The 18,136-nt window shown below is 40.3% G+C and overlaps 2 protein-coding genes across 2 annotated transcripts; one reads left to right on the top strand and one right to left on the bottom strand.

Annotated features, from left to right (window-relative positions):
* Positions 1-264: 264 nt before the first annotated feature.
* Positions 265-5,294, bottom strand: LOC103979046 (homeobox-leucine zipper protein ROC2-like). The gene is made up of 12 exons (XM_065142293.1): positions 4,701-5,294; positions 4,174-4,415; positions 3,219-3,336; positions 2,920-3,108; positions 2,396-2,842; positions 2,209-2,310; positions 1,928-2,128; positions 1,664-1,838; positions 1,321-1,592; positions 1,139-1,234; positions 679-1,073; positions 265-601 (listed from the first exon to the last, which is right to left on the bottom strand). The coding sequence occupies exons 1-11, from the start codon at positions 4,800-4,802 to the stop codon at positions 705-707; spliced, it is 2,313 nt and encodes a 770-aa protein (XP_064998365.1). The 5' UTR covers positions 4,803-5,294; the 3' UTR covers positions 265-601; positions 679-704.
* Positions 5,295-16,317: 11,023 nt separating this feature from the next.
* On the top strand, positions 16,318-17,272 carry LOC135633446 (uncharacterized). The gene is made up of 3 exons (XM_065142899.1): positions 16,318-16,658; positions 16,737-16,790; positions 16,877-17,272. Exons 1-3 carry the CDS (start codon positions 16,419-16,421, stop codon positions 17,024-17,026), a joined length of 444 nt encoding a protein of 147 aa, XP_064998971.1. The 5' UTR covers positions 16,318-16,418; the 3' UTR covers positions 17,027-17,272.
* Positions 17,273-18,136: the final 864 nt, after the last annotated feature.

Below are 18,136 nucleotides of genomic sequence, written 5' to 3'. Positions count from 1 at the left end.
TCCATCTCATTAACTTGGAGTCAAAAGCAGCTACAGTATCCAGTAAGTTACATTCTTTCAAGTGATGTCCTTGCTAAAGAATACATTAGGGTTGATGACATGCTTTTAGCCAAAAATTATGGTGGAATATTTTTACTGATTGGTATTTAAATTTTGTATATTTTTATACTGGACTAAAAATCCTACTGGCTTTATCTATTTTGTATAATGGTATCCTGCATCATAAAGAGTAAAACACTCATGGCTTCAAGTAGGACTAAGATGTAGCAGGTTCCAAAGCATGTCTTCAATACTATCCTTCACACCAATGCAGGTTCCAAAGCAAACAAGATTCTGAAAGCAAGGAACACCAAAGCTCAAAACGAACACTTCAACGAACACTTCAAGGCCAGCAACACAAAAGGATCGATAGGAGAGAGAGAGAGAGAGACAGAGCGAGAGAACTGTGGTTGTAGTCATGAAATGGGGGGAAGTCAATACCCGAACCAGCCCTCCTTGCATGGCGGCGGCGGTGGCCGAGAGCCAAGGTTAGTGTGAGGTGCGTTCTTGACTTCCCACAGATGATGTCCTAATCTCCACCCTCCCCCAACTTCCTCTCCTCCTGCTCATGGTAGCGAGTCGCAGATTACCAAGTAGGTCGACGAGGAGGTAGATGAGTAAGCTTGGGTTCTTTCTTACCTATCCATGCCGCGTGCTTGCTATTCTCAGCGAGCCACTTCGCCTGCAACTGAAGCCTTGATCCGTTCGACGGTGCAAGCAATGAGGCTGTTCACCGTCGCGACCGATCCGAGGGAGAGCTTGGCAGTGGGGACGGAGTCGACCAGGATCTGGAACGCCACAGTCAACAGGGAGCCACCGGAGCCTACTTCCTCCACCCTTCCTCCGCCGCCGCATGGCCCGTCGGGAAGAATGGCGAACCCTGACGGCAGGAGGGCGACGTAGTCGGGGTCGCCGCCGTTGAGCACCACGTTCATGGCGATGACGTCCACCGGCGCGTAGATCACGTACGAGCCCGTCGCGTCGGTGCAGCTCTCCTGCAGTATCAGCATGTTGCTTTGGTTCGAGTTCGTGCTCTGCAAACCACCATCGAGTCAACCACAGTGATCAGAGGCCGGCAAAAGATGCAGATGATCCTTACGTTGACGCGCAGCAAGGAGACACAGTTCCCATGATCCTGGCCATTGGCGATGTGAGCCATCTCTTGAACGCCACCCCCATTCGACAGGATATCCCACTGCAATTGCACCAACAACACCATGTGAGTGACGAACTCACTGCAACTGCAGCAATTCCAAGAGAACCACGCTGAAGTTCGAGTACCTCACTGCGCGAGCTCTCATCACGAAGGAAATCGAAGACCCTCTTCGGCGGGACCGGAAGCCAGAAGGAGGTGGCGGCGTTGAGGACGATACCAGGAGGCCTACCGGGATCATCCACGCTCTTTCTCGTCATAACCCTCACGTCCTCCGCACCACTTCCAGACAAAGTAGTCCATTGATGTGTGGTCGAAGCACTGACACCGCCGCAGAAGCTCATCACCATCCTCTCAGCCAGCTTCAACATGCTCTTCCTGCCCTCCGGTGTAGTTATCACTGCGCAAAGAACAGAGAGTTCAATCTACCTCAAGCTTGTCGATGATCATGTCAACAGATGGCTGGCTTACCACCGACGTCTCCTGAGGGTATGTTGCTGGCCATCACACTCGCGAGCCGCTCGCATTGCCTGTCCAAGGTGCTGACCCACCTCCTTGCACCGAACGCCAGGCCCGAGTTGACCAATGGCTTGTAGATGCTGTGAACAGACCTGTCATCCACTTCGACGTGCTCCACCCAAGTAACCTGCGGCACGATAGAAGAAGCAAGTTGAACATGTTACAGACAGATGCATTCTGAGGTGGAATCCACTTTTAGTGGACTAGATTCTTCACCTTCGAGTAACCATTAGGCATCTCTTGGATCAGGCAACCGGATGGCCTTCTTCGACATCTCAGGACTGGGCTGGGGCGCAAGCTGTCGAGGGAAACGTCAACCACTGCCCAGGTTCCATCAGCGTGCTGCTTGCAGTACCTCACGAACAAGCTCTCTCGAGTTGGGACGAGTGGAGATGGCACTTGGAACTCTGCTGTCATCTGAGGATTCCATGAAGTAAATAATAACAATCCCCCCTTCATGGAGATGCAGTTTTTCCAGGGCAGGGAAGAATCCATACCACTTGCAGAGCCCCATTGTAGTTGCCTGCCACTCCAGTTGAGAGCACTTCGAGCGTCATGGCCCTCGACACGATGCCCGAGAACACATTCGACCACTGATTCTGTGGAAGACGAGAATTAGGTGCATGTATGATCCGATCGAGCCTTCTTCCCTGAAACACCTGCTAAGACTGCGACTTTACGTACCACATCCATGAGGATCTCCACCACGTTCATCTGGTTCATGATCACCACCGCCGTCTCCCGCGATGCCTCCGACTTGAGCCCGAACGGCCGTGGACCGATCCCTCTCGGGAACGTCCTGACGTACTCCTCCTCGTTGAGGGCCTCGGTGGCGTTGTCAAGCCCGGCGGGTATCCACAGCGGCTCGTTCAGCTGCGCCATCCGGATGAGCTCCTCCATGGCGGCCACCGCAAGCTCGACGACCATCGGTTTGTCCGTCTCGGCCGCACCCGACACGCTCCTCATCAGCTCTCCCGGCCCGAACATCTCCCCGCCGACGCCCTGCTGGCCGCCGAAGCCTCCGACGCCGAGATCCAACGGCGGGCGGGAAGGGACGGAAGGCGAGAGCAGCGGGTACGACGCCATCGGCTTGCCGACGTACTTGGCGGCGATCCCTGATATCCTATCGATCTGTCAAGGAAGGAAGGGTGCAATTAGCCCTGTCAGCCGCCAATCGAAGCCTTGTGGTGAAAATGAAGGAAGATTACTTCTTCTCTAAGCCGAGCGTTCTCGATCCTGAGGTGGTGTTCGTCGAAGGACATCTCGCCGAGGGAGGCAGGCCCGCCGCAGTTGGGGCACGAGGCGTTGCTGAGGGCCTCCTTATACCGTAAGTTCTCAGCACGGAGTCTCTCGTTATCGGCTCGCAGCTGGTTGTTCTCTTGCCGCTCGTGCTGGTTCTGCACCCATGAAACAACTCGGAAACCAGAGATTAGTGGATCATGATGGGGTTGTCGATGAGAAGGTCAAAGGTATCACGGTGGCAGTTCTTGGAGACATGGAGGTGTACCTTCATCTGGGTGCGTTTGTTCTGGAACCAGAACTTGACTTGGAGAGGTTCGAGGCCGAGCTCTCTGCTGAGCTCCTTCCTCTGCTTGTCATCAGGGTGAGGGCATTCCTTGAAGAAACTGAAAGCAACATGGCAGCATGTAATATGATCTGTTATCCATTAATAGATCTAAGAAGAAAGCTACCTATATATGTATTCATAAATCAGTGTAATATGTCAAGAATTGGTTTATATACATATATCATAGGATCAATAATATAGTTTTTTTTTAAGAAAAAATAATATAAACAATTCAACAAAAGAAACAAAAAGGTCTTTTGTGTTATTCCATGAAAAAGAACACCTAGGATTTATTTATTTATATTTGTTCCTGGATATCATATATCAATGTGTGTGTGTGTGTGTGTGTGTGTGAGAGAGAGAGAGAGAGAGAGAGAGAGAGAGAGAGAGAGAGGTTAACTATTAGTGGGATATGTCAAGGACTTGTTATAAAAGCATTAAAAACTATGAAAAATGGTTTATAAAAAACTATTCATATATGTATATGAGTTTAATTTTCAGTATAATATAATCAAGAAATTGTTAAAAAGACATTTGAAAAATGAGGGGGGAAATGGATGATGTAATATATATATATATATATATATATATATATATAAGACAACTAAATAGCATATTTTCTTAGAAAAGGTAATATAAGCAAATCAAGAAAAGGGAGGTATTAAGAACAATGGGGAACAAAAGGTCCACTGTGTCATTCCATGAACAAGAACAATCACTAGCAATTTCTTTTCTTCCCCTTGGATATCATATGTAAAGAAAGAATTGGTTTTAGAGGATCAAACCCTAGAAAACTCGTAGAAAGGACTGGAACCAATTCTAGTTTCTTGGTGGTGGTGTTCTTAGTGCATAAAAAGGCAGCTGCTGCAGCAGCAGTAGCAAAAGAGGGCATTACGCTTCCATTTCTTGGATCTGGTGCTGTGTGTGGCGGTGGTAGCGCTTCTTCCGTGGCCGCTGGCTCTGGTCCTGGTCATCGCCGGACGCAACCTCGATGTTCTCGCTTCCCGACTTGCTCTCGAAGTCCTCCTCTCGTGCCCTCGGCATCTCGCTCTCTCCTGTGGTCGTCGGTGCGAGCTCCATCAGCTGGTTGTGATGCTGGTACTGAAGTGGGATTTGCTGCCCCTCCAACAAGTTCGGCTGCAAAGCAACGTAACAAAAGGAGTCATTTAATCCTCTTCTTCTTCTGTAATCTGTAGATCTGTCAAGGAAAGATAAGGCTAGAGGCGACACGGAGAGAATCCAAGGGAGCAAGGAGATTAGGAGCCGAAAAAGAACATAAAGACGGAAAACCTGTGCAGTACAGGAGTCCTCAGATCTTTCACTTCTCACCGTATCATGGACAAGATCGTGAATACAACTTACGAAGAGTGTTAGAGCAAAAGGATGATAGAGAAGAGAGGCATGGATGGAGTTTCTGTTGACCTGGCTGAGCGACAGCACTGATGAGGATCCATAACTGGTGCCGGCGTTCCTCCCGATCATGGACGGTGCTTGTCTTGCTGGTATCATGATCCCCACAGGCATATTTCTCTTGACCAAACCCTGATCCTTCCCCCTCCTCTCTCTCTCTCTCTCTCTCTCTCTCTCTCTCTCTCTCTCGGTGTCGATTCCTCTTAGCCAGAGGACTGCAGATTGGACTATGGTTGGGTTTCTGAACTACCTGCAAGTTTTATAGACGCAGAGGAGAGAGAAAGACGAGATACACGGCGATTAACGCCATGTAACTTGATATCTAAGCAAAGAACGAAGCTTAGAGGCTCATATGACTAAGATCTACTCCTGGGACATGCACACACGCACATATACATTTCTCTCTCCTCCTCTCCTCGTTCTCCAACAGGCGGAGAGCAACTGAAAGAGATTAGGGCTCAGTGCATGCAAGAAAGAGGTTGAGGTGGGTTCAGGGAAGAAGGCACCATGGGAGAGGCCATTAGAGGGACGGAAGGAGCGGAAGGGAAAGGGAGAAAGGAGGAAAGGGAACAGGTGGAGAGGAAGTGGCGAGGAGGAGTTATTGCAGAGCGTATTGAGAGGGTGCAACTGCATTTATTGAGAGGGTGGTGTTATTAGGGTAGAAGAGAGAGAGAGAGAAAGAGAGAGAGAGAGAGAGAGAGAGAGAGAGAGAGAGCAGCTATGTGCTTTGAATTCTTCCACAAGATGGGCATAAGATGAAAGGGACGATTGGCCATACACAAAACTCTAGAGATTACTAAGTTGAAGAAACTAGAATTACTGCATCATGTGCTGCTAAAGGAATTTATAGTGTTCTTGTTGGAAGATATACACATGCAGTGATAAGAACAACGACATCTGAATCAAACTCAGCTGCTCATTCATTACCATTTCTTGAAGATTAAGAACATGAACCAGGCACTACGTAAGAGATACAGGTTTATTACATCACATCTATCAGAGAAACAATGTTGAAGATAGAGAACACAGTCTCAAGTGATTTATAGTAATGTCTTGATCCAATGAACTAGAAATATCCAACTCAATGTCTCTGATTGTTTGAGTGCATACAGATAAAGAGATCATTTATGTGATCGAGCTACAACAAATGTTACCAAGTCTTGTTGTTGTGTCAAGACTTATTGTCTATGAGCTTCACAGCAAATGTGAGACACATTAATTTATGGAACAAAGTCAAATGAGAATGTTGTATGAGTCCATATTTACATACATCTAGCAAATCATGTGATGTTATAGTGTAAGAACTGATAGGGAGATCAACAGATTGCTAATATTTCATTCTCATTCTGAGAATAATACAGGATTTTTATCTTTTAGCATCTACAGATGGTGGCTTTGATGTTTGTACTAAGCTTCTAAAGCTAGAGCTTCTTCACCAGTCGGTTGCCCTAGTTCTTCTGAGCACGGCAACAAACCCTAAAAGACTTCCAACTCTCATGATGATGATGGTGGTGGTGGTGGAGAGAGGTGGCGTGGGGTTTGCCTGGGATTCCTGTTCTCCTGTTGAGAGACCCCCAACTCCCCCAATTAAATGAGCCCGTGCCCGCATTCCTGTGAAGAGAGCCCTCCCTCCCTCTTCCTCTCCCTCTCCCTCTTCCCTTCAACTTCCCCACATTTAATGGCTCTGAGCCGCTGCGGTGGTGTGCAATGCTCTGAGAGAGAGAGACGAAGCGGACTCCTCGTCATTAACTGCGTTCACGCCATGCTCGCATACACATGCATGCACGTATACATTACGTACCTGTACGAGTACGCAACGGGGAGAGAGACCAGTGAAACCGGACTCGCCGTGACACCCAACACTCGGGGCACAGAGAACGAGTAGGACCCACACTCAGTGGAGCCCAGCTTTTCGCGAATGTGATTGGAGGTGAAACTTCGAGGTTCGACGGTCAACCTTACGGGCACTTCGCTTCGCGCTGTGCGTCGTTTGCATGTCTTGGAGAATGCGTTGAAAACTACGTGGGAAGAGTCAAAAGGCGGCATTACCTTAATCTTTCTCTATTTCGAGCCATTGGCTTGTTTCTGATTTGGTGCAAATCTAATGGAATCATGGAGCTGAGAGAAAATATAATAAATTATGATAACGCACTTGATTTATGTACGAATGTGGTGGCCTTAAATATATTACAAGTGGACAATTTAGAAGTTCCTATAGAATCTTAGAAAAAAAAAAGTAAATCTACTAAATATGAGAATTTCTTGCACAATATACGTTTGATAACAATATGTTGATCATTTCATAGAAATATCTAATAGCGAGGTCGTATAATAGAATCCCACATTATGGCTTAATCTAATTTTATGTTTAAATTTATTTTTTACCTTTTGTTTTTTTTTAATATTTATAAATTTTTTTACTTAAAGCCATCTTTTTTTTTTGCTTTATATTTTATATTTTATGCATATTTTTTATTTAAAGTTTTTTTTGAAGTTAATTTTTTTAATTTTTATTTTATTCTTAAAAATATTTTTTATTAGATTATTTTAATGGATGAATTTTTGAAAAAAAACTTTTAAGTTTGAGAATTTATCATAGATCATCACAACTTTGAAAAAAATTTGCAGAGCACTCCCTAGTCAAGTAAAAAAGATCATTTTACCCTTGCCTCTATCAAACTCACCGTTGACTTTGTTGGATCGACACCGTCGTCGATCATCCTTATTTTTTAGCAAGTCCCTTCATCGATCCCATCAGATCCATAACCTCCATATTAGTCAAGGAAGGAGGGGGTAGCTCACCCTTGCCCGCAACTTCTGTCATTAGCCGTGAAGGAGTCATGTAGCCTTCTCATCATCGATCGTCGATGAAGAAGGGCGGGGTGCACCCTCGTTGTTGCTCATAGTGAGCCCCCTCTCTCTCCTCCCTCCCCTCGGGCTCGACTCGCCTTTGCTCATAGCCTTTGTCACTGGTCGTGGAGGTTGCACCTTTGTCGTTGGTCCAATAGGACCCAACGAGGGTCATTGGGTTTCTGTCATCGAGGGATCCAACATATGGGGTAGTCGATGTGGCGGAGGCACAACTAGAAGCTGGGTGGAGGATGGTGGTCAACAGGGGTACAATGATCATTTTAATTAAAAAAAATATTGAATTTTTTTATTGAGATGCTATCTAAAGAAATTGTCAAGTTTTATTTTTATTTTAATTTCAAATATCAATTATATGAGAAGGAATTGTTCATCATTTTTGGATTATATTCACTATGCATAAGAAAGACCGGATAACCGAAGTAAGAGAATACGAGCGACATAATTGTCAACGTCATTCTAAAAGTATAATTTTCTATAATATTACAATTATTATGTTATTTTTCTTAAAAAAATATCCGTTTTCGGGTTTGGTTACACCAGCAATTATTGTTTCTTTTAGGATTTTTTTTAGTACATATACTGTTTTGCTGTGAGAGTTTTCATTTCAGTCTATATATATATAGTCATATATATATATATATATATATATATATATATATATATATATATATATATATATATATATATAGTCATATAAGATTTTCAATTTATTATATAATTTTCTTGATCACGTCCAAAGTTCGAAGCTTTTGAGATGATATAATCTTGATTTGCTCGCTTATAAAGACCAATGTCGGAAGTGGACTCCTGATATGAGTGATCCTTACGATGACAAGTTAGATTGATGTAACTTAAGTAACAAGGAGAGAGATAATAGAAATCAATTACCATATCCAATTTTACCTTTTTCATAGATAGTTCCCTGGCCACTTACAATTATAGGAATTATTTCATATAATAGAATTTTTTTTATTATTGAAGATGAATACTTCTCTTATTATTAAAAATAAAAATATATCAACGAGGCACAAGTTGATACTAGTACATCAATTGTGATAGAGAGAGCATCTGGTGAATAAAAGCTTTATCCCTTTTATTGGAAATCATTTAGGCTTATTATTAAGTTCCATAACAATTATACCAAATTTATGACACTTCTTATTAAAATAATTCTCTCTCTCTCTCTCTCTCTCTCACTCTCTCTCTCTCTCTCTCTCTCTTTCTTATTAATCATTTTGATACTTGTTTGCTTAATTGTACCCTCCATCTGATCTAAAGTTCCTAACTTATTTAGGTTGATAACAAATTCATTTCTTTTGGTTTGAGGCTGATTGATTTTGTCAACCACTGTGACAATATGATCCATTTAAGACTGCATGGACAAGATCCACAAAATCTAGAACATGATTTTTCTTATTTATTTACTTGGTCAACTGTGTCTGATGGAAATTAAAAGCTGGGACAAACTTAGTTTAAGCTGATTTCATCTTTGATTCTTGGTCTCCACAGTATACCTCTTTCCCACTCAATCCACAAGTAAGGTATAGTTAATGCTCATCAGCTATACCTAAGACAATTAGTGCCAAGCCATCATGAATCTGTGGCTACATCACAAGTAGGCCACACATGCCAAATCTCATTAAAGAGAAGGTGCAAAGCACCCTTCAACTTTCAACCATATGATGCTGATGTGCTTAGATATATAAATATATATATTTCGATGTAAAGAATGGCCCTTTTTGATTCTATTGTTGCCAAATACAAATGTTATTTGAAATAAATTTCATCTCCTAAACATGTTTCTAAACTTAAAATTTTCTCCACAAATTGACTTCGTCGTATCGAGATAGAATATTCATGTGAAAGTAAAGACCGAAAAAGAAACGATCATAAAAAATTATTGAAAGAATCAGATGACATAACTTCACAATTGAATTGGTATGATGCATATTAATCCTAATTGACTCTTACATTAAGATCACATATGTGTGAGGTGAAGACTATAGAGATAGATTTAGAATAATTTCACATTAATAAGTATTAAACCAAACAATTATATATTCTAAATAAAGCTTAGTTTTTGGTGTTTTTTTAATGAAAAACACCAACAAATAAAAAAAACACTTGACTTGTTCATATAATTTTGTCTCACGTTCTGTTGACCATTTAGCAAGATACCAAAAGATATGAGTTTGGCAAGTCCCATAGTCCCACATCGGGAAAATCAGACTTGTTATCTCGTCTTGGAACTATAAATAAGGGCTTGAGCTTTGAAGTCAGATACACCACAAGAGGTACCATAAGTGGCATCACAAGAAAACCTAAGTATTTGTTTTGGTTTAAATCCATACTCAGTTAAATAGTTTGGACTTATACTTTGGGTTTTTCTTGTTTAGTATTTTCGGGTGTTTTATGACCTAAGCATTTGTAATTGTCCCTTTTCATAGTAGTGATTTGCTTTTCTTTCGTCCGTGAATGTAGGTCAAAGTTAATTGACCGAATCACGTAAATCTGGTGTTCTTGTCGCTTTTATTTTTCACTTTATTATATTTATTATGTTATAAAAATTACTTTGTGGTAAAGTTTCTGGGATTAGCTCTAACACACACATCCCTTTCCTTTGATAAAAGGATAATCAATGCACTCGTTAAGAAATAGCATGTTGGGTTGGCAGTGCTTTCGCCATGTGCTTCCTGTGAAATATGGATCACCCAAATGCTGCCTCTTTCAGCCTCTACACGTCGCAGTGCAACCCTTCCGCAAGCCATCTAACCTTGCATGAGCCAGCTTTGAGATTGATGGAGCTTTCCGAGTGCAGATTCTTGTCTTCTTCATTGGCCTGCACTAAACATTTAAGGACCAAAGCACGACCCAAACCTAACCCATCAAGAATGGAAGAAGATGATGATGATTCGTTAGCATTGTTAACGTGTGATTTGGTCGTCTGCCACTTTGGCTGATGTGGATAGAGCCAATCTTCCTAACTAAGAGAGGCATCGAGAATGAGTGAGCGGTCACTTGTTGATCTATAAAACTTAGGTCAAAGCCGTATTACGATAATTACTTATATTTGACGTACCTTAAAGATATGCTATAGGTATCCAAAATTAAAAAGTATATTAAGTAGAGAGACTAAATAAACGTATCTTAAAGATATACTATGCTTAGGTAAATTAAAAAGTATATTGAGTATTTCACTCGAGAGACTAAGTTAGACGTATCTTAAAAACATTATATTCAAAGTATATAATCATTTGCATTTAGTCGATAGTTATCTTATCGTGAATTATTTTATCGAAACATTAGATGTTATTCGAATGTATGTAATGGATCGTCTCAATTAAAAAATATATTGAGTATTTCACTCGAGAGACTAAGTTAGACGTATCTTAAAGATATATTATATTCAGAGTATATAATCATTTACGTTTAGTAGATAGTTATCTTATTGTAAATAGTTTTATCGAAACATTAGGCGTTATTCGAATGTATGTAATGGATCGTTTCAACCATCAAATATTATCGTACATACATGATAATCAAATATCTACTGTTCATCTCAAATAAGCTACTTGATTGCAGAAGATGCACAAAGTGATCCATAATAAAAAACAAAAAAAAAAGCATTAGGGGGTATCAACAATGGCAGTTTGATACTGACAAGGAAGCTGAAAATTGAAGAGCTACATGTTTTGCATCATTATACTCACTGATGGGGAAACCCTCCCTCCATTTCTGCAACACATCCTCTCCTTGAGGAAAACTTGGACCTGAACATTAATGCCACCTGCAATTATTACCTAGAGAAATAAGAGGTTGAGTAATAGGAAGCTGCCCATGCCTTGCTCCTCCTTATTTTGCCTCTCACACCAAACCCCTTTCTCCATGACTCATGCTTCACTAAATTAAACTTGTGCTTCACCTCATCCGCTTTGAAATGAATTTAATTGTTGACAGGGCCTTTTATAGTTTCTCCTTTTGCTGCCAGAGTAATGGAGGATCTTCTATATATGATGTAGGCATCAGCCTCCTATGGTTTGATTAGATGCATTAGATGCCATTTATTAAAGCTTGGATCTCTATTCCTTAGGATCGAACATAGATCCCTGTTTTTTATTGTCTTTCAAACAGGACAGGATAATTTAAATGCCAACAAACAGCTTTTGATATCAGATGTGAGTATGTGAGACCATTATTTCCAGTATTCCAGGCAACAATCACAAGCAACTATCAAAAGAAAAATCAAATTATCCTCAAAAGGATCAGGAAATAACTTGATATTAGGGAGATCAGATCTTCTATGCAACATATAAGACAGTGATAAGTAAATAGATGGTCTTCTTGCTACACTTGCAAATTGTTTTAGCAAGCATTTATTAAGAGTTGGATCTCTATTTCTTGTCTCTGAAAGAGAAGAGGAAAGTTTAAATGACAACAAACAGCTTTTGGCATCAGATATGAGTATGAGAGGCTACCTTTTTCCAGTGTTCCTAGCAATTATACTTCTTTGATCTCTGGCAAATCCATTTATGAAATAAGAAGCATGATTTAGCACCTCGACATGTTGAAAGAACTACAATGAAGTATCAAAAGAGAAACAAATAACTTGATTATATATATATATATATATATATATATATATATATATATATATATATATATATATATATATATATATATTATAGTTCTGTTAAATCTATGTTGTTTGATGGATCAAAGCTGCTGTTGCCTTCTTAGGACAATGATGAGTCGATAGAGAATTAGTCAGTGGATGTTCTGCTTCAATGGATGATACTGTGTTACATCAGAAGCTATTGCCATTCACACCTGACCCACTCACACCATTGCTAGCTGCAGACCAGCAAAAGCCAGACTCCAAATTGTTCTCAGTATCAGGACTTCTGTAAGACGAGTTCCAGCTGGTAGTGAAGTAGGTAGGCAAATGAATTGGGCCAGCAGCTGCTGCTAGCTTCCAGCTGTTGCAAAACAGCAGCATTTAAAGGTTTTCTGAGTACCTCCACCTACAGCCAGTACTCAGGCCAACACCCTCATGTTACAGTGGTTGATCAGGACAGCTTCCCCTTCTGAGGAAGACACTCGATCAGAATCCAATGGATCCGAGTCGTCCGAGAAGAAACTACTTGAGGGTCCAAGTCATTTATAATTGTTCTTGGTATAATTGTTCTTTTGGGACCTAAATATTATGTGGTGTTTGTAAGACTATATATACATTTATGATCTAGTCATTTTTTATCATTAATCTAACATGATAAAATTGATTAGATATGATGTGTTTTTCGAATATTATCATATTTGAAATAAAAGAAAGAAGTCCGATTGAGAGAGAATTTTATTTAATAATAAAAAATATTGATATCATATATCCTATATTCATTCTACTTTAATGAAAAACACTCGGTATTGATATATATTGTGTTCGTGGATCGAAAATCTCATCACTCGATTTTCTTCAATTTTTTTTTATGAAAGACTATGCCGAAGATATGTTCGACATGATCTATTCAGACAATAAAATCAGTTTTGGTTTTCTGATTATAGGTTAAAAATATATCCGAAAAACTTACTTTATATAATACTAATTTATGTGATCATCGATTTAACGAGCGAATATTTCTTTTCGGTGGTGCCGTACTAACCTTGAAGCTAATATGATATGTCCTATGAAGATTGATTGGACTGAGTCTCGACGATCCAAAATAATGAACTTAATCAAATTCAATAGCCTCTCTCTTTGGGCAGACAAAATAAGCAATGCAGCAGATGCAAATTGAGTTGAGGAAAGACATGAACAAGTAGACTCCACCACCACAGGAAGCAACACGTTCCAGGATTCCATACAATCTGCAGATGATTGGAATACATGTATTCTACATTTAGTGAAGGTTCTGGTGATTAGCTAATCACAACACAGTGCAGATTCTGTGGGCACATCAAGCCTGAGACTGCCAATAACTTCTCCTGTGGCCGGCTGTATTGATTGAGTTGCTGCCCCACTCAGACCTACCACTGTTGATTCAATCTGTGTAGGTCCATGCAACACTCATGAATCAAGCAGGTAACAGCTCAAGCAGCATCACCACCTGCTGAAGAGAGTTGCAGTACTGGTGTGATCAGCGTCTCTCACATTGGGCCACTGCAGCTCTGAAGCAGTTGGACTGCCACATGCAAAGCAGCAGGGTTTCCATGGATCAAAGACAAGCTTTAAGTTTCAGTACTAAGCTGTGCAATCATGTCTCTCAACATCCTTCCTTGGATTCTTGATGGTATGTTAGGCTAACATAGCAGTGTTTGGAGAATGTGCTACACGAGGAATCAATGAAAAGGTTAACTTGATGCCTAAATATAAGACTAGAACACAGGCTGTAGTCCTCACAAATGCCATTGTGGAATTATCTGCAAAGTGCCCACCATTTATTTTTATGACTCAAAGAGGTCATACCAATAATCATTAAAGAAAAAAGAGTTCCTAGAAGTGATTTTAAGTCTAAATTTCGCTACGAAGCTAATTATCTATCTACTTTTTCTATAAAAAAAATCAAAAGTATTTTATCTTTTATTAAGGAACAACTTTCTTGTTCACTCTGTTGTTGATATCAAAATCCTGAATTGTTTAGGTGGATGTTCTTTGTAATGTAGTATGTCTTTGATCTAAAGTACATTAAGTGATTTATGGAACATTGTTTTATATGTTCAATCTTGCTTCAAATCTTCAATTCATTATAGGACATAAATTGACTATAACATGTTCCTATGTCCTGCACATTCATTTGATGGAACCCACTGTAGATTTGGGCAGCAATTAGAGTATGGAAATCTTATGCTAATAGATAGGACTTAACTTTTGTCGACTAAATGTACATCTTATGCTAATCTGGTTTGGTGAAATCTCTTGTGATGCCATCATACCTCTTTCTCAAATAAAGGCAAAAGGATATATAATGGCTTCAGGAGAATCAAATTTTTTTTTTTTTTTTTTTTGAATGATAGAGAATTTTCTTGGCCTTTCCAACAAGGAATGACCATTGCTTAATAGTTAGTGGTTCCTCTGCTTGTTGGAAAAGGAGAGGCATCTTTTAGTAACATAAGTTCTTTGGGTTTTTGATGCAGAATGGAATTCTTTAATGTCAAATCTTTGGTTAACCAATTTTCTGTAATGAATGGCATCTGATCCAAAACTTAAAGAATTTAGCAGACTTATTTATGTTTTTTTTATTAACCGATTTCCATTTTAATTTCTAAGAAATAAAAAATCATATGGCCTTCGACTCCGATTTGATTTTGATAAAGTCATTTAATCCTATATTTTGATTAAGGAGTATGGGAACCAAGGATTCATAAGTCTGTCATGTCTTCTTTATATTTAAATTTTTTTTTTTAAGCTCACGTACTCTAAAAAATTAACGTTAGAAGTCGAACTCGAGGCCTGCACTTCAACCGAGCAAACTCGCTCTAGAGCCGTTACGAGTCTTTGGCTTCCTCATCAAATGGTCTCTTATCAAATTCGAAACCACCGAACTATTAATCCAGTTCGATTTTGATTTTTGGTATAAAAAATCCATCTGTATCTATCGCATATTTCCAATATCAATAATCTTGTTATTTGCTCAATGAACAATTATTTGCTCATACGGTGCATGAAAGTTTGGCAAGCTCCTCTGATATTGGAATTGAGAGGCCACAAAGAGCAAGATGGCCCCTTATGCAATACCTTTTCTTTTCTTTTCCTTCTCAATCAAAATTTTGTTTGGTTCATTACATAGTGTTGTGGAGATAATAGCAACGTTGTCTCTTCTGAACCATCATATGGTTGGAATTTCTCTCTCTCTCTCTCTCTCTCTCTCTCTCTCTCTCTCTCTTTCTGCCTTGCTGTCTTTTTTGGGTTAATAATTCTGGCTTTTCATGTTCTTGCTGCAGATCCAATTATATCTGACAGCACCAAAGCCATCAGACTGCGTCTACGTCATGCGGATGACTCCATACCTGAGATCAATGATGTACGCTTTGTGCAGAACCCCTATAAATTATCCGCTGCTGTTTGTGCTGTGGCTGCGTCAACCTCTCGTTGTTGCTTCTATTACACTGCTTAATTTATGTCTTGACGAATCCAAGTTTGGTGGAGGTGTTCAGTCATCTGTCGTTGTCATCCAACTCTCGCCTTCATCAGCTTTGCTTAGATTTCCTTAAGCCCATAAGGTGTGTACTTTGCTCTCATTGTTCTTCAAGTAGAGATATGAATGGAGATCAAAGTATTACTTGTTCTAAAACAGTCTACCAACACATTTCCTTTGGCTACAGTTGAGATTTGTATTCGCAGTCTCTTTTATAATTTGTGTTCTTCTTTTCCTTCTTCTTCTTAATATTCATAAAGATGATTGATCGATAGATGAAATCAATTATATAAAATAATGATAATTGATAGAAATATTCAAATTAAATTGATTTAGTTTTAAAGATCATAAATGAGTATCTCGACGAATCGAATCTTTTTTTTTTTTCTCATTTAGTTCGATTCAATTCGACAATCTTTAAACACTACTAGTAATAATTAAAAAGTTGTGAGAAATAATGGTAGGATTGATAATTAATGAGTTATATTTAATAATTTTATATTTTATGATTTGTAAAATAATTATATAAAATAAAGGGTTGTCAATAGAATAGAAAGAGAGAAAAAAAAAAAAAAGGAGGGAGGGGGGGAGTTGTGAATACCAATCAAACTCTATAGAAGGTTTCCAAATAGTTGAGATGTCAAGTGCCACCTAATCCACACCCATTGCTCCCTCTCCTCCTACCTTTTCAATCTTCTATATGCAATTCATGTATTTATAGCTGTGGGATATGACGAGAGCTCTCCGCAGGACAAGGCCAGCTCCGATGGAGAAGCCAAGTAACTCGTCGACGGCTACCACGGAAGAGAGCAGTTGGGCCTCTTACATCGCCGACTTCGTCGCAACGCAGCAGGCGGAAGAATCCATGCGGGCTTCCAAGAAGCTTAGCACTAAGAGGAGGAAGACAGCCGCGGAGGACGACGACGACCCCTTGGAGGACACTGCAACGTCTCCTGTCAAAACTCGTAGAGTACGCACGATACCAATGTTTGCGGTTTTCTTTCTTCTTCGCTTAAATTGGAGACTGAAGCTGTTTGCTTGTTGGTAGGTCGGTGTCTCCGATCAGTCGCACATGAAGCCAGGGAAGAGGAAGCAGACCGAGGTGGGTGGCTTCTCTGTTCCCTGTGACTGTTAGATTGTTTGGTTCTGCATGATGAGGGCACCCTCTTCTTCCTGTTCGTTCTGCAGGTAGATGATGTCGGCTTTGTGAGGTCTGAAGAACTGAGCAAGGACGCTGATGACGTGAACTCGGCTAGGAGTTCATGTGGGCGTACAGATCTGAGGAAGAAGGGCCTCTGCTTGGTCCCTTTGTCCATGGTGATGCACTATCTCGAGTAGCTTGTACACAAAGTTAGCTCACCAAAAGGAAAATCCCATTTCAGCATTAATCTCTCTCTCTCTCTCTCTCTCTCTCTCAGAGACTCCATAATGTGAGTGATGTGTAGCTTGCAAATTAAGTTAGCTCACCAAAAGAAAATTCCCATTTCAGCATTAAAGACTCTCTCTCTCTCTCTCTCTCTCTGGTATATGTTATCTGGTAGGTAATAGATCATATTTTTGCTTAGCTAATACACAGTTTAATATGAGAGCAAAGCCAATCACAGAGGAGGAACAATGGTGAGCTCACCAAAGCTACTACTTGCAGAAAATAACACCAGCCTACCAAAAACAAGTTGTATATCAGCTTTGATGAATCTTGCATATCTATTTAAAATGGTAGGTTGATGCTAAATTCACCGGTCATCACCATTAATTTTAAGCAACTTGCAATATGGAGGAAGACTCTGTGCTGTTTGTAATTGACATTCCAAAGAAATCCACCCACAAGTTGGGTCTGCTTAGGACAAGAACATCAACATATTGGTCTGTTTCTTCTGCATCCATCCATCGTTCTTTTCTTTAATGGCGTTGCTTGATTAATACACACAGCCTCGCATTCTATTCTTTGATGCTTAAACAATCCATGAAGTCCATGGAAGACAGGTTAGCAGAGCATCACACTCGGAGGATGTAAACCGATGCGCAGTCCCACTGCCATTCCTTGTTAGCAGAAAGAACAGAAGCACAATTGCAAGGAAACATCAGAATCTCGTCTCACAATAATCTATTGAATCCAGGAAATTGTTATTTGTTCTGCCAATAAACAGCAGTTGTGTGTGATGATGATAAGAAGACTAAAAGCCTATGACACCAAAAAGAATAGAAGAAGCTTAACATCATTTGATTTGAAGATTCATATGAGGCAGCTGTTTCACCTTCCATGTGATGCTCATCTGTAGGTGTGCTTAATGATCCATCCTCTGAATTGACTCACTATCAATTGTAGGCTCGATCATGCCGAATTCCATCAGAACAGAACATCTCATCATGTGTAAGATAAATGAAGGATTAATGAGCTTGAAACATGAATCTAAATACGAAACAAGCAAAGATTCACGTAATTTATAC

The sequence above is a fragment of the Musa acuminata genome, chromosome BXJ3-3 (genome assembly GCF_036884655.1).
Source record: "Musa acuminata AAA Group cultivar baxijiao chromosome BXJ3-3, Cavendish_Baxijiao_AAA, whole genome shotgun sequence".
Classification (NCBI taxonomy): domain Eukaryota; kingdom Viridiplantae; phylum Streptophyta; class Magnoliopsida; order Zingiberales; family Musaceae; genus Musa; species Musa acuminata.
Note: the sequence above shows the minus strand (reverse complement) of the source record. Positions and strands in the feature narration are given on the sequence as shown.

Excerpts from the sequence above, each read along its gene's own strand:
- LOC135633446 (XM_065142899.1), top strand. The coding sequence starts at position 16,419 with ATGACGAGAGCTCTCCGCAGGACAAGGCCAGCTCCGATGGAGAAGCCA. Across the intron at positions 16,659-16,736 it reads CTCCTGTCAAAACTCGTAGA|GTCGGTGTCTCCGATCAGTC; the intron begins GTACGCACGATA and ends GCTTGTTGGTAG. Across the intron at positions 16,791-16,876 it reads GGAAGAGGAAGCAGACCGAG|GTAGATGATGTCGGCTTTGT; the intron begins GTGGGTGGCTTC and ends TTCGTTCTGCAG.
- LOC103979046 (XM_065142293.1), bottom strand. The coding sequence starts at position 4,802 with ATGCCTGTGGGGATCATGATACCAGCAAGACAAGCACCGTCCATGATC. Across the intron at positions 3,337-4,173 it reads CAGATCCAAGAAATGGAAGC|TTTCTTCAAGGAATGCCCTC; the intron begins GTAATGCCCTCT and ends TGTTGCTTTCAG. Across the intron at positions 2,129-2,208 it reads ACAATGGGGCTCTGCAAGTG|ATGACAGCAGAGTTCCAAGT; the intron begins GTATGGATTCTT and ends TGGAATCCTCAG.